This window comes from Emys orbicularis, chromosome 10 (genome assembly GCF_028017835.1).
Source record: "Emys orbicularis isolate rEmyOrb1 chromosome 10, rEmyOrb1.hap1, whole genome shotgun sequence".
Lineage (NCBI taxonomy): Eukaryota > Metazoa > Chordata > Testudines > Emydidae > Emys > Emys orbicularis.
In genome coordinates, this window is record NC_088692.1 from 36571127 (window position 1) to 36585834 (window position 14708).

General features: G+C 43.6%; 1 protein-coding gene across 1 annotated transcript in view; it reads left to right on the top strand.

The window, feature by feature from the left end:
* DNAAF8 (dynein axonemal assembly factor 8) overlaps nucleotides 1–14708 on the top strand; it is a 168017-nt gene that overhangs the window by 20818 nt on the left and 132491 nt on the right. The window contains exons 7-9 of the mRNA XM_065412855.1: nucleotides 999–1094; nucleotides 4553–4924; nucleotides 5221–5380. Of these exons, the coding sequence (XP_065268927.1) occupies nucleotides 999–1094; nucleotides 4553–4924; nucleotides 5221–5380 (628 nt within the window). The remainder of the gene's footprint in view (nucleotides 1–998; nucleotides 1095–4552; nucleotides 4925–5220; nucleotides 5381–14708) is intronic.

A 14708-nucleotide genomic window follows, 5' to 3' on the forward strand; every position in this document is an offset into this window, starting at 1 on the left:
GAGCAGTACCATGAAAGGCTTTCTTTGCTGTATCACTTCTTCTTGCCCTTGGTCTGGAAAGGGTAGCCCTCTGGTGGAGGGAGTGAGCATTTGGAAGGGAAACTATAAATCCAGGATAGATGGGCAACCAAGGGATTGCTGGCTCTGCTTTTTCTGTCTCCTGTGAGACTATGAGGTGCCTAGGAGAGTTCTGGGAGATTGGCCTCTTTCCAAAGACTCCAAAAGCTCTGGCAGAGGGTCTCCTCTAAAGCTAATGAGTCTGAGAGAGCTATTTGCTTCCTCCCCAAGATGCAGGGACACATAGCATGTCCACAGGGTGAGTGGACAATATTTATCAACAACTAAGCAGAGACTTCTGTACTCTTTTCCCAGAGATGCTTAGCGATGGTTCTGGCTAGAAAATGGCTTTGAAGAAAACAGCAATCTGAAGAAACCTTGTAGATAATGAAGACAAGTAGATGTTTTAGATGCACTCACCTAACACCCCTGGGTCTAAATGTATTTCATTAAGGAGTTTTAATTTAACCCACAGGGAGGTTACATTTTACTACAGGCTTAAATTTAGCTAAAAGCAAGTTGTTCCAGTAAAAACAAGCATAAGATTGTCCTTCATGACCCCAGGATGAGTTATGTTGTTAGGGCATCAAACGGTGTGTATCAGTTATTGGGTATTTGCTGTTGGGAAGATACCTCTGAGGAGCTGTCTCCATGCAGTTTTAAAGAAATAAAAGATTTATTATTATTATTTTATTTTTTTATTGCATCATGGGCCAAATCCTCAGCTTGTATAAACCTAGCTCTAGTGAAGTCCGTGGAGCTGTGCCAGTTGATATCAAATGCAGGTCTGACGCCATATATTTTCTTTAGCATCCCATTGTTTTAAACTTGCATCTCAGGCATGACTAAGACAGCACATTATGGATAAATCCCCCAGGCTGGTTGTTAATATTGTGACCATGAACAGAGGTGTCCAGTAATCAGATCTCTTTGCTTCATAGCTTGAATGACAGCTCCACTGAAGACGAGGAGGATACAACAGTTAAGGATCAACAGAAAACAAAGGCGAGAATGCAAGATTCTTCCCAAGGACCACGGTACAAACTACATGAATCTTCCCCTTTTCATGAAATTGAAATGATCCCCAAAAAGACTGAGAGTGAGATCTCACCTATTAAAATATTATCCAGCAGTGATTCTCATAGCAAATCTGCTCAGTTTAATAGTTGAAACAAAATGTTTGTCTGGATCTAGCAAATCAGTCTTGTGTTCTTTCTGCTGCAGCCACAATCAAGATGCTGGAGTTAGAACATACTTGTTGATGCTTGAGGCAGAATAGAATTCACCTGGCTCTTTTGCAGCTATATGGAATCTATAGGGATATCAGGAGTATAAAAACATTTTTGTTGTTGTCAGTAGATGAAACAGACATGGCTCAAAAGACGCATGCAGAATAGACACAGACAGTAGGAAAAATGCCTTATTTTTTTTCTGAGCCACTTTGAGTAACTTGAGAAAATTGTTTTTAAATAACTCCAAATCAAACATTTTAAAAGACTATGGGCATATACTCCTACCCAGCCTCTTTTGGAAAATGATCAAACAGAAACTAGAAATTGACATTGATCTAGCATGATTATTTATTGCAGTGTGTGGGAAGAAAAACTCTCAGATCTCCTTATTTGTCTGGGTATAATGTGAACAGTCAAGGAACTCCTGAACTGTAGATGCTTCTGTATGCAGGGATGCCAACACCTCCCTATTGCCAGACTTGGGACCTGATTCAGCGAGGTAGTTAAGCATGTGCGTAACTTTAAGCATATGAGTAGTTACTGCTCACATGCTTAAAGTTATGTATATGATTAAGTACCTTGCTGAGTCAGGGCCTAAACGTTTCACCCATGTATGCTCGGTGTTATCTTTAGAAGCCGTTTCCTGGTTCTTAATGATGCACTTATACCTGAATTAGAGCAGTAGAAGGAACAAGCAGAACATGCTGTTTTTGTTCTGGTTTTGGTAGAGCCAATTACTCTTATTTTTAAAAATTAGTTTTGAAAGAATAAATGATTCGCCAAGGAACAGAGCCCAACCACTCAGAATGATTTAGCAGCTGAGAATAGTCAGAAGCCAGAACCAAGCAGGAGCGATCAGGCACACTAGGTGCTCTCATTTGTGCTGGTATCAATCCAGAGAAACTCCACTGAAATCACTGTGCGGTACACCAGTGTAAATCTGGAGTCCTATAAAGCAAAACCTGGCCAAATCAATTTTGATTGGTTTTAAAATTGCTAAAAAAAAATTAAAATAAAATGCCTGACAAATATTACTGTTTCCCTGTTCCCGTGTTAGGAAATCTGGTCATCTGAGCAGGCAGAAAACCCTTGGGCTGAATTCTGATCTCATTTACTTGGGCCTTGTGCTGTTGTCACTCTACTGATCTGGGTGGAGTTACACCTGAGTTACACTGGGCTAGAATCTAGATGGTCACCTCCCAGGGTAAAGCCTGCAGGAGGGAGAAATCTCTGAAGATCTCCTCAGAGAGACACAGAAGTGCCCTCAAACTTGGCAGATCCCCGGGGCCATGTGTAAGAAATCTCTGTACTCATGCACCACCAGTACTCTGGCCCCTGACATTTCCCACCTCATCTCCCTAGCAGGGCCAGCAAACTCCACTTGGTTCATTCACTAAATTTCCATATGGAGCAGGGTCAGATTAGGTCACCAATGTCTTCACCCTACCCCACTAGTTGCCTCCCAGGAGGAGAAGCAAGCACAGAAGTACTTTAATTGTCACATCTATTCCTACTGGAGACAGATAAGTATCCGATCAGAATCACTGCAGGGACATGGTGATGTGTTAGTAGAATCCTTACTGCTAACTTACTCTCTTTGATCTTGCAAATGACTCATGATTGTCCAAGGTCTATTATACCAAGGCATTCTGCTGGCGCCACTGCTATCAATGCACAGTCGAGGCAAGGTCAGGAATGAACAATCATCACTCTGCACTTACATTAGCAGTTTACCTGGCAACAGATTTAGAATCTGAGGCCCTGGCCTTATGGATGCTGAGAATGTCATTCAGTTCACATTCATTATTTTCGGTATCTGGCAGGGGAGGTGTTAGCAAACCCACACTGCTTAGTCATTCTCCTTAATGGTCCAATTCTTACAGTAACCAGGGGTTTCAGGTGTCCAGGAGAGTCTTGTCATCTCTAGAAGAGGTCACAGGTTAAAGTGGTGATTCCTAATAAGAGACAGAAAAGAGGAGACCCTTAAGAAAATAGAAGTGGGAAGCCTAGCTGTAGAATACTCTGTTCTGAAAAGTACAAGGTTAGTTTGAATAATTCACAATAGCATGCAGGCGTATACTCTGCAGAGCCAGAACACTGTAATATCAAACTCAGACAGCACATAGCCACTTCTCTGGGTCCAGATAATTCTCAGCTGCCTCTTTCAGAACCGAACAGTGACATCTGTGATGCTCCTTTCCTGACACTGCAATCAGCCCAAAAACTGGTGGCCCTCACCCTTTACCAAACAGCTTGGGAGCCCCTTCATCATCAAAATGACACGCAGCCACAAAACAATTGTGTCCTGATGTTGTGTTGCAATGTGATGCCGTAACTTTGCATCATCATGACCCAGGGAAATCACAGAATTGTGATGTTGATAATTCAACAGTCTCATTTCCTCAAGTGCTGGGAGGGAGAAGGCCTCCCTCATCTCCCTTCTATCTGCGATAGGAATTATTGGGGGGAATCTTATCCTCTCTCTTTATACCTACCTGACTGACTGCTGGATGGGAAAAGGGCTCCATGGGGGGAGCTGTGGACTCTGACTTCCAGTCCAGCAGTCCATTTCCTGAGTGCTCCTGAGACAGGCATTGTGCTCCTCTGTCTGACAACCGGGAAGAGTGAGTGAAATGCCGGTCAAATATCTATCCCAGGACAGCTGCACGGAGGGCCAGGGTAAACTTTTCAAAGGCCCCCATGTCCCATTTTCTAAAGTGACTTGGCTCCTAAATCCCATTGTCTTTCAATGAGACTTGGGCTCCAAAGTGCATATGGCACTTTTGGAAGTGGAACATAGGCTCCTGAGTCATGTAAGGGCCTTTGAAAATGTTATCCCTCCATCTCTAGAGCCAGGAGCTGTCCGTACCATAAACCACTCTAGATCACAGCCCACTGCACTAAAGAGTCAAAGTGTAACTGGCCATCCCCTCTATCTCTTCTTCTGCAGAGGCAAATAACTAGTCCCATCACAAAGGACAATGTCACCAGAGCCTCATGAGTGCTGTCGATGTTCATAGTGTTACTACCCTAGATCGATCCAGCAATGTCTAACTGAACCACCTGGATGCCCAAAGAATTCCAGGTGGGGTCATGGTGGCATATTCTATCATTTTTGAGCTAATGTTAGGATATCAAAAACCATTATCCAGGTGGTCTTCTGTGCCCTGCTTTGTGCTGCCAGTCAAATTAGGTTCCTCAGTAAGGATCTGCTAATTATAATGCTCTACCTTGGTTTAATCCATTTGATTTTTAATTTTCAGGGATTGCACTGGGAAAAGCCTGCTGTTGCAGCAACTCCGTAACTTCCGTAAAGAAGCATCTCAGCCTCTTGCTAACGAGGCCTCTAAGCAGGTGCTAAGAGATGAAGGAGTGAGCCAGGATCTTGAGAGCCCAGAAGAGATGGGCACCCTGAAAATCAGGAGAAAACGCTATCTAAGAGTGAGAGGGGAAGCAAACAAGGTGACTTCCAGGTGTCTGGTGCACTCAGACTCACAGAGGGTCAGTCCTGCCTTGCCAAACCATGTGAAACATGGAGCTGATCCTTCAAGGGAAAACCAGAAAGAGACTGAAGACACACTACATTCAGGAAGTGCTCCAGAACCCCCTCTAAATAAAGCAGCAGAATCCCCAAGGTACTAGAGAGTTTGGAGTAAAGCCATCAGTGGTGATTCTGAATGCCATTCCTGTAAGCATCCATCTAGAGCAGTGGTTTTCAACCTGTGGTCCGTGGACCCCTTAGGGGCCGCAGATTGTGTCTGAGATTTCCAAAGGGGTCAGCACCTCCATTCAAAATTTTTTAGGGGTCTGCAAATGAAAACAGGTTGAAAACCACTGACTTAGAGAGCATATTACTGGCTGCAACCTAGGGGTGCAAGGTTGTCTGGCTCAGTTAGCTAGAGAGGATCTGTATGTTTGTTATATTTTGCAGGGCAGAAGAAAGCCTGAGAGAGCTGTCCCTAAAGGAAAAGCAGATGAAAGAGAAGCACAGGAGGCAGAGACTCCAGGAGCAGCTGGAGCGATTGCAGCCTCAACACTCGGTTACTGGAAAGCAGCCCATGGCAGAGAAAACTCCTGTTTTGTTTCACCCGGTTAGTAGCTCAGCGTAGGAATGCTCCTTTTAGAGTGTCTTGCTTCCTGCTGACCCCCTTTTGAAAATTCTGGGACGAATCTAGACATGACCTCAAAGTCCAAAAGACCTTTTCATTCTAATACTTGAAGGTTGTGTTATGTCTCTGTTTTCATGGACTAGCTTCATGGTTCTGCCATGCCTGGCCATAAGAGCAATCTTGAGAGCTATTCTCCTTTACTTACGCACTGCTTCCACCGCCAGACCAGTGCCTGTGGAGAACACCTGCATTTCCCAAAGGGGCTCCCACTGCTGGGGATGTGGGGTGGAATCCTGGCTACATTAAAGTCAGTGGGAGTTTTGCCACTAACTTTAGCAGGGCCAGGATTTCACCCAGAGTTCTTGTAGCTTTTTTAAAAAATGAAGTTTTATTTTTATGGTTTTTAAATAAGTTCCTAGCTTCGATTTGGCCTCCTGTCCCCAGCATCTTGGCTCTCAGTACTGCACCCACATCTGGATAGGCAGCAGGTGTGAAAGGAGGATTGTGATTTTAGTTAGTTTCTTTCCTTGCAGTGTTTGATCTTTGCCAACAGTGTTCTTAAGGGATCACAAAGCCATTTGAACTCTCTGAAGCCTAAAACAAGGCTCAGAGAAGGGGATCATTTCTCACTTCCATGAGATCTACATATTTAGTCCTGATTTCTCACTGCACTGATTTTGCTGCTGGCATTGCCCTCCATCCCCGCAGAGGGTGGTGGTGGAGCAGGATTTCCCCCTACATTTGCTCCAGGTCCATTGGTAGCAATCCCTTTGGCTTAGCAACAATAGAAAACATTTCACTTAGTGCTAAAGTCTTGTAGTCTAAATGCACTTGACAGGGGATGGTCCATTCAAGTTTGCGCACTTGTAAACAAATGTGACTTTATTGGATTTCTTCATCTTAAATATTCATTTTTAAAACATTGGATTTACCACTGATGAAAGGTGTTGGATTGACAAACCTACCAGCTGAAGTCCTTTGTGTCTATAGGGGAGGACCAGCAAGAGCAATGCAGTGCACAGTTCTCACATAGCATTCCACTAAGGGGCTTAGTTCTTGTTCTAGAGAGACCTTCTGTAAGGGTTTCTTATCTGTAGTCTGCAAACCTGTTGAGTTTGTGGCCTGTCAGAAGCTGTTAATGAGCTCCTGTTAGTGTTGGTTAAGATGTGGGCACTTGTTCATTTGGAAATAGATTGAGTCTCACCAACTAATTTCTTATATTGCACCAAACAATTGTCAGGATGTGATATATTTTGATCACTACCAACCTTTGTTAGATTTGAACCCATGTAATAAAGGTAAAAGACTCCCCAATCCAATGCTAATTTCATAAACTACCCAGTCTCCCAACTATAACTAAATTCACGATGCACTGTGGTGGAGCCAACCAGAGAACAGCCCATACTGAATGCAATTTGTGGGCAGCTTCTATCCAATTCTTGTTCATGAAAATCCATTATTAAAATTTAAAAAGAGAAACTAAAAATATGTCAATATAATCCATCAGAGACAACTGTCCTTTTTAGAGTTATTTGAAATTCACTTTGACAGTTAGCAGCATTTCTGGGCTTCAAATTAGAACAATTTTTTCTTTCTTCTTCTTTCTTTTCTTTTTTTATTTGCACAGACAGAAGCAGAAAAACTGAGAATGTTTTGACATCTGAAACTGAAGAAGCTATAATTTGGCAGCTGTGTTGCTCAGAGATTTGGAAATGAAAATATCTAACACCAAATTTTATATATATATAAAAAACAAACTGGAGTCTCTGAGAGGGTAGCACACTATCAAATTTGTTTTCTACATACTTTTTTTGGCAGCGATAGACATTCAGATTTGGAACATGGGACTCCTGACCATCCTAATGTACATCAGTAATTGAATTGAATTTAATAATTACAGAAGCTCAGAATCCCTGCACAGAGTTGTTAGAAAGTAATACAGAATTTTTATAAACTGTGTGACGATTACATAAAAGGTTTCATTTCAGCTCTTGAAAGCAACAAAATTCAGACTTAATTTCATCACTGTCGCCTTAGCTTAACCTAATTCAGTCAAACTCTGTTCACAGTTTCTGCTTTCAGCAGAGTGGCAATAGCATAAACGAGAATCATTAGATCTGGGGTAACATTTTCAAAAATGCGTAAGTGACTTATGAGAGTAAGGACCAGTTTTTCAAAGGTAATTAGGCGCCTAAAGATGCAGATAGGTGCCTAGTGAGATTTTCAAAACACCCATTGAAATCAACGAGAGTTTGGCACCTAAATGTTTTGAAAATATCACTAAGCACCTATCTGCATTGTTAGGGGCAGATTTTTAAAGGTATTTAGGCACCTAAGTCCAATTTTCAAAAATGACTTTGTCATTTAGGAGTCTGAGTCCTATTGACTTTCACTGAGACTTAGACTTCTAAATACCTAGATCACTTTTTAAAATGGGATTTAGGCTCCTAAGTCACATAGGCACTTTTGAAAATGTTACCCTTGTTCCATTGGGCCAGATTTGGACCTGTCATAAGTAGATGAAATGTTCATGAAAGTCTAACTGAGTGGGGACGTAAACAGTTCTGTAAGGTACATGTGGGGTTTAAGCAATAACATAGTATAAGTTTCACAGATTTGGTTTCAGTAGATGGACAAAAATAAGTGTAAGTTATGTGCAGTGGTGAAGAAGGTATGTTGGTTGCAGGTAAAACAATTTAAAAAGAAGATGTAAGATAAAGTAGCGGCACCTGCCTTTTAAAGTTACTTATCTTGCATACTCTCCTAGGTATGTCGACCTAGTAGGTATGTTGACCCTGCATCTGGGAGCCAGCCTCCCAGCCTGGGTCCACAGACTTGTGTTAGTGGGACTACCACTAGACATTGCAACACAACTATTTTTAGCATGCTAGTGAAAGTCCCACTAATATGAGTATGTGAACCCAGACTGGGAGGGATGCTCCCAGATGCAGTGTAGACATACCCCTAGTGTCAAATCAGTACCATTCATGCTACTGCACCTCTTTCTGACTCCCTTGCACTCCAGATTCCATTGGATTCTGTGGCAAAGCTGTCATGGATGTCAGGGAGAGCATGATCAGACACATGACCTGGAACTTACCTGCCAATAATGTCATAGCTGAATGTAGCCCTTGTGACTAAACATATTGCATTACCTGTAATGAGCCAAATTCAGTGAAAGTTATTCTTGCTTTACACAGTGTGACTGAAAGTAGAGTTTGGTCCGAAATATAAGCAAAAAGCCTTGAACTCCTGAACTACTTGAGTTAAAGACGGAGTGAAAGACAACCTGAAATCAGATAATTTCAAAAATGAAGTTTCTTATCATTCACCAATCTAGCTAAGGTACTTATATGGTCCCATTGCCATAGTATCTGACTGCATCATGCTCTTTAATGCAGTTGTCCTTGCAACACATCTGGGATGGGGGACTGGGACACACAGAGATGAAGTGGTTTGTTCAAGGTCACAGTGCAGGTCATTGAACCCAGGTGTCCAGAGTCCCAAGCTAGCAACCTAACCTCTGGATCATCCTCCCTTTCTATTCCAGCTACCCCTGAGTAGCCTGCCAACTTCAGTGCTCTTGAATGATATTTTCCAATGAACTAAGAGCCTGATCCCTCAAAGATTTTCACAGATGAGTAACTTTACTCGTGTGAGTAAGCTACTCATCTGGGTACAGTCTTTTTGCCAGATCAGGCCCTACCTGACTAAACAGGGCAACAAGATAAAATTCACCCCCTCTTAACTAGTGCATAGGGCCTTTCACCTAGGTGAAACTGACTATATTCAAAACTGTCAAATGCACAAAGTAAACAAACAAAAATAGAACAAAATAATTATTTTGTATTCCAGTTATATTTATCTGATGTGACTGTTTGTAGGAATAGTAGGTGAAACATTTTCCAACGGAAATGCGATTTTTTTTTTTTTTTTTTTTTTAGTTGCTGTGTCTCTAATTTGTAGGTTTACATTAGATCCTCGTGGCCCAATTCTGTTTTCATTTACACTGTTGATGTATTACTCACACCAATGTGATTCTGGAGTAACTGAATGCAGAATTTAGCCCTTAATGTTATTTTAACATAGTTTTTTAATTTAAATCGTGATTATGTTCAGAAACACATATATGTAAAAATGGCCTGAGATGCTTCCTGTGCTGAACTTGGCCTGTGTATACTCTTCAGATTCCCATCAGATTTCTTTGCTCTGGTTATGCTGGGATTATATGTAGCAGATATGCATCAAACAGCCACCAGATGGCTCCTGAATAGATTCATAGATTCTAGGACTGGAAGGGACCTCGAGAGGTCATCGAGTCCAGTCCCCTGCCCGCATGGCAGGACCAAATACTGTCTAGACCATCCCTGATAGACATTTATCTAACCTACTCTTAAATATCTCCAGAGATGGAGATTCCACAACCTCCCTAGGCAATTTATTCCAGTGTTTAACCACCCTGACAGTTAGGAACTTTTTCCTAATGTCCAACCTAGACCTCCCTTGCTGCAGTTTAAACCCATTACTTCTTGTTCTATCCTTAGAGGCTAAGGTGAACAAGTTTTCTCCCTCCTCCTTATGACACCCTTTTAGATACCTGAAAACTGCTATCATATCCCCTCTCAGTCTTCTCTTTTCCAAACTAAACAAACCCAATTCTTTCAGCCTTCCTTCATAGGTCATGTTCTCAAGACCTTTGATCATTCTTGTTGCTCTTCTCTGGACCCTTTCCAATTTCTCCACATCTTTCTTGAAATGCGGTGCCCAGAACTGGACACAGTACTCCAGCTGAGGCCTAACCAGAGCAGAGTAGAGCGGAAGAATGACTTCTTGTGTCTTGCTCACAACACACCTGTTAATACATCCCAGAATCATGTTTGCTTTTTTTGCAACAGCATCACACTGTTGACTCATATTTAGCTTGTGGTCCACTATAACCCCTAGATCCCTTTCTGCCGTACTCCTTCCTAGACAGTCTCTTCCCATTCTGTATGTGTGAAACTGATTTTTTCTTCCTAAGTGGAGCACTTTGCATTTGTCTTTGTTAAACTTCATCCTGTTTAACTCAGCCCATTTCTCCAATTTGTCCAGATCATTTTGAATTCTGACCCTGTCCTCCAAAGCAGTTGCAATCCCTCCCAGTTTGGTATCATCCGTAAACTTAATAAGCGTACTTTCTATGCCAATATCTAAGTTGTTGATGAAGATATTGAACAGAGCCGGTCCCAAAACAGACCCCTGCGGTACCCCACTCGTTATGCCTTTCCAGCAGGATTGGGAACCATTAATAACAACTCTGAGTACGGTTATCCAGCCAGTTATGCACCCACCTTATAGTAGCCCCATCTAAACTGTATTTGCCTAGTTTATCGATAAGAATATCATGCGAGACCGTATCAAATGCCTTACTAAAGTCTAGGTATACCACATCCACAGCTTCACCCTTATCCACAAGGCTCGTTATCCTATCAAAGAAAGCTATCAGATTGGTTTGACATGATTTGTTCTTTACAAATCCATGCTGGCTGTTCCCTATCACCTTACCACCTTCCAAGTGTTTGCAGATGATTTCCTTAATTACTTGCTCCATTATCTTCCCTGGCACAGAAGTTAAACTAACTGGTCTGTAGTTTCCTGGGTTGTTTTTATTTCCCTTCTTATAGATGGGCACTATATTTGCCCTTTTCCAGTCTTCTGGAATCTCTCCCGTCTCCCATGATTTTCCAAAGATAATAGCTAGAGGCTCAGATACCTCCTCTATTAGCTCCTTGAGTATTCTAGGATGCATTTCATCAGGCCATGGTGACTTGCAGGCATCTAACTTCTCTAAGTGATTTTTAACTTGTTCTTTTTTTATTTTATCTGCTAAACCTACCCCCTTCCCATTAGCATTCACTATGTTAGGCATTCCTTCAGACTTCTCGGTGAAGACCGAAACAAAGAAGTCATTAAGCATCTCCGCCATTTCCAAGTTTCCTGTTACTGTTTCTCCCTCTTCACTAAGCAGTGGGCCTACCCTGTCTTTGGTCTTCCTCTTGCTTCTAATGTATTGATAAAAAGTCTTCTTGTTTCCCTTTATTCCTGTAGCTAGTTTGAGCTCATTTTGTGCCTTTGCCTTTCTAATCTTGCCCCTGCATTCCTGTGTTGTTTGCCTATATTCATCCTTTGTAATCTGTCCTAGTTTCCATTTTTTATATGACTCCTTTTTATTGTTTAGATCATGCAAGATCTCGTGGTTAAGCCAAGGTGGTCTTTTGCCACATTTTCTATCTTTCCTAACCAGCGGAATAGCTTGCTTTTGGGCCCTTAATAGTGTCCCTTTGAAAAACTGCCAATTCTCCTCAGTTGTTTTTCCCCTCAGTCTTGATTCCCATGGGACCTTACCTATCAGCTCTCTGAGCTTACCAAAATCTGCCTTCCTGAAATCCATTGTCTCTATTTTGCTGTTCTCCCTTCTACCCTTCCTTAGAATTGCAAACTCTATGATTTCATGATCACTTTCACCCAGGGTGCCTTCTACTTTCAAATTCTCAACGAGTTCCTCCCTATTTGTTAAAATCAAGTCTAGAACAGCTTCCCCCCTAGTAGCTTTTTCAACCTTCTGAAATAAAAAGTTGTCTGCAATGCAGTCCAAGAATTTGTTGGATAGTCTGTGCCCCGCTGTGTTATTTTCCCAACATATATCCGGATAGTTGAAGTCCCCCATCACCACCAAATCTTGGGCTTTGTATGATTTTGTTAGTTGCTTTAAAAAAAGCCTCATCCACCTCTTCCACCTGGTTGGGTGGCCTGTAGTAGACTCCTAGCATGACATCTCCCTTGTTTTTTACCCCTTTTAGCCTAACCCAGAGACTCTCAACACTTCCATCTCCTGTGTCCATCTCTACCTCAGTCCAAGTGTGTACATTTTTAATATATAAGGCAACACCTCCTCCCTTTTCCCCCTGTCTATCCTTCCTGAACAAGCTGTATCCATCCACACCAACATTCCAATCATGTGTATTATCCCACCAAGTTTCAGTGATGCCAACAATGTCATAGTTGTATTTATTTATTAGCACTTCCAGTTCTTCCTGCTTATTACCCATACTTCTCGCATTTGTATATAGGCATCTAAGATACTGGTTTGATCTTTCCTCCCAGTTTTGTCCTGACCCTCCTTTCTCTCTGCCAATATAGCCCACACTCCCTCTCGTTTCCAACCCATCTCCCAGGTCTCCATGTTCCCCACTTACCTGCGGGCTTTGCTCACCTGTCCCCGTCGAACCTAGTTTAAAGCCCTCCTCACTAGGTTAGCCAGTCTGTGTCCAAATAGGGTCTTTCCCCTCCTCGAAAGGTGAACGCCATCTCTGCCTAGCAGTCCTTCCTCGAATAGCATCCCGTGTGGCGACGAGAGAAGAAAGGAAACAGAACGCCTGGTCTGTGGTAGCCAGAAAGCCAAACCCCCCCCCCCCCCCCAGGGACTTTTCCCTGAGGTTTTTATTCTTTCTACTTCCCTGCTTACAACACTTCTAACTGGTTAAATTCTTGCGCATAGAAGAAGCCTACAGTGTACAACAACATAAGATAACAAACCCATATCTTGTGCACGTGAAAGCCAGCTGCGAGGGTGATGATCAAGTCAGCCAGTAAGTTTCCTAATCACAGACGCTGGGGTGAAGGCCACTCCTGCCTCGTAGCCACAGACACAGTGTGCCGCACCTGTGAGCTGACGATTCGGGAGCTATGCGTCCCTACATCTCCCCCCCCCCCCCCCTATTCTATTTTATATGCGGTGTTTAGACGGAGCACCCTCGCAGGGTTGCATGCACAATGCCATCAGACTGGGTATACACTAAACAAAACAGCAAAGCAAAACGCCAATCCCATAAGGCTTAACCAATTGCCAAACACCCCCCATGGGGCTTGTAAATGGAACAATTAACTACTTAGGCACAAGTGTTATTGGCATAATTTGCTACAAAGGGGGTACAAGGCTGTACCGCCTGTAAGGGGAGGCAATAAATAGCCTCTTCCCAGCGGATAATAGTGGGGTATTGTATGGCAAATTTATTAATAATATTATTAAGGCCTAACCATATATCTACTGGTATGTCGCTGGGTGGTTTGCAGACAGGAACAAGGCAGGTACTTAACAGACCTTGCATTTCCGGGGCAACGGCCAGGCAGAAATCAAATTGATTCGATACTTGTGTCAGGCGGACCCAGATGTTAAACTGCAGCCGCTGTTCCATCTGGGATTTGCCTTGGCAGCCAGGGGCCAGCAAGAAACCTCCCAATACACACAAAATAAGGAGTGAGTTAGCATTAAGGCAGGCTAACAATGTCACAAGATAATTTTCCGCGGTAGGTTCCAGCTGCTGCTGCACTCGCAACTGCTCGGCCTGCAATGAGAGGGCTTTAACCTGTCCCCAGGTCATGCGCTGCAGGGGCTCCCGCGGGGGGCGCTGGCGAGGACGCTCGGGATCCTGTAGATGTAGGTTGAACTGCGGAATGGGGTTCGACAGTCCCTGGTGCCAGGCCATCGCCGTGCCACGGGCGGACGTTACGCGCCGGGACCCACAACGGACCTGTAGGAAGAGAAACGGCAGCATGACCCCGTCCCCACGTTATAAGGGGCGCTGGGCCATGCCACTGAGGATCCGGGGCCTTGCGGTATTTAACAAGGGGGCGGGGCAAGGCCTGGTGGCTGCGGAAATGACGTTCTGCCGCAGAGTAATTGTCAGTCAAATTCAAATGATTCAGGGTAAGAAGCACTGCAGCCAACCATTCCTGGCGGGGAGGAAGACCTACCGGAATCCCCCCTTTTTGTTTTTGGCGGGCCAGGGCCTGTTTGAGCGCACGGTTGGCCCGTTCCACAATGGCCTGGCCTGTGGGGTTATACGGGATACCAAACGTGTGGACAACGTCCCACGTGGTACAAAAGGAGGCAAAGGTCGAGCTACAATAGGCGGGGCCGTTGTCGGTCTTAAGATGGGACGGGTGACCCATGATCGCCGTGGCGCGAATCATGTGATTAATGGCATGGCGAGAGGCCTCACCCTTCTGGGGGGTGACCCACACATAATGGGAAAAGGTATCTACACACACGTGAAGATACTGCCAGGGGGCAAAAGAAGGAAAGTGTGTAACATCCATTTGCCAGAGCTGATTGGCCGAGGTTCCACGAGGATTAACCCCCAACTCCGGGCTATTGGATAAAGAAGCACAAAGGTCACACTGGCGAACAATGGCCTGCGCCTGATGTAACGGGAGAGTGAACTGCTTGGCAAGGGCTTTGGCGGACTGATGGAAGAAGGCGTGGCTTTCG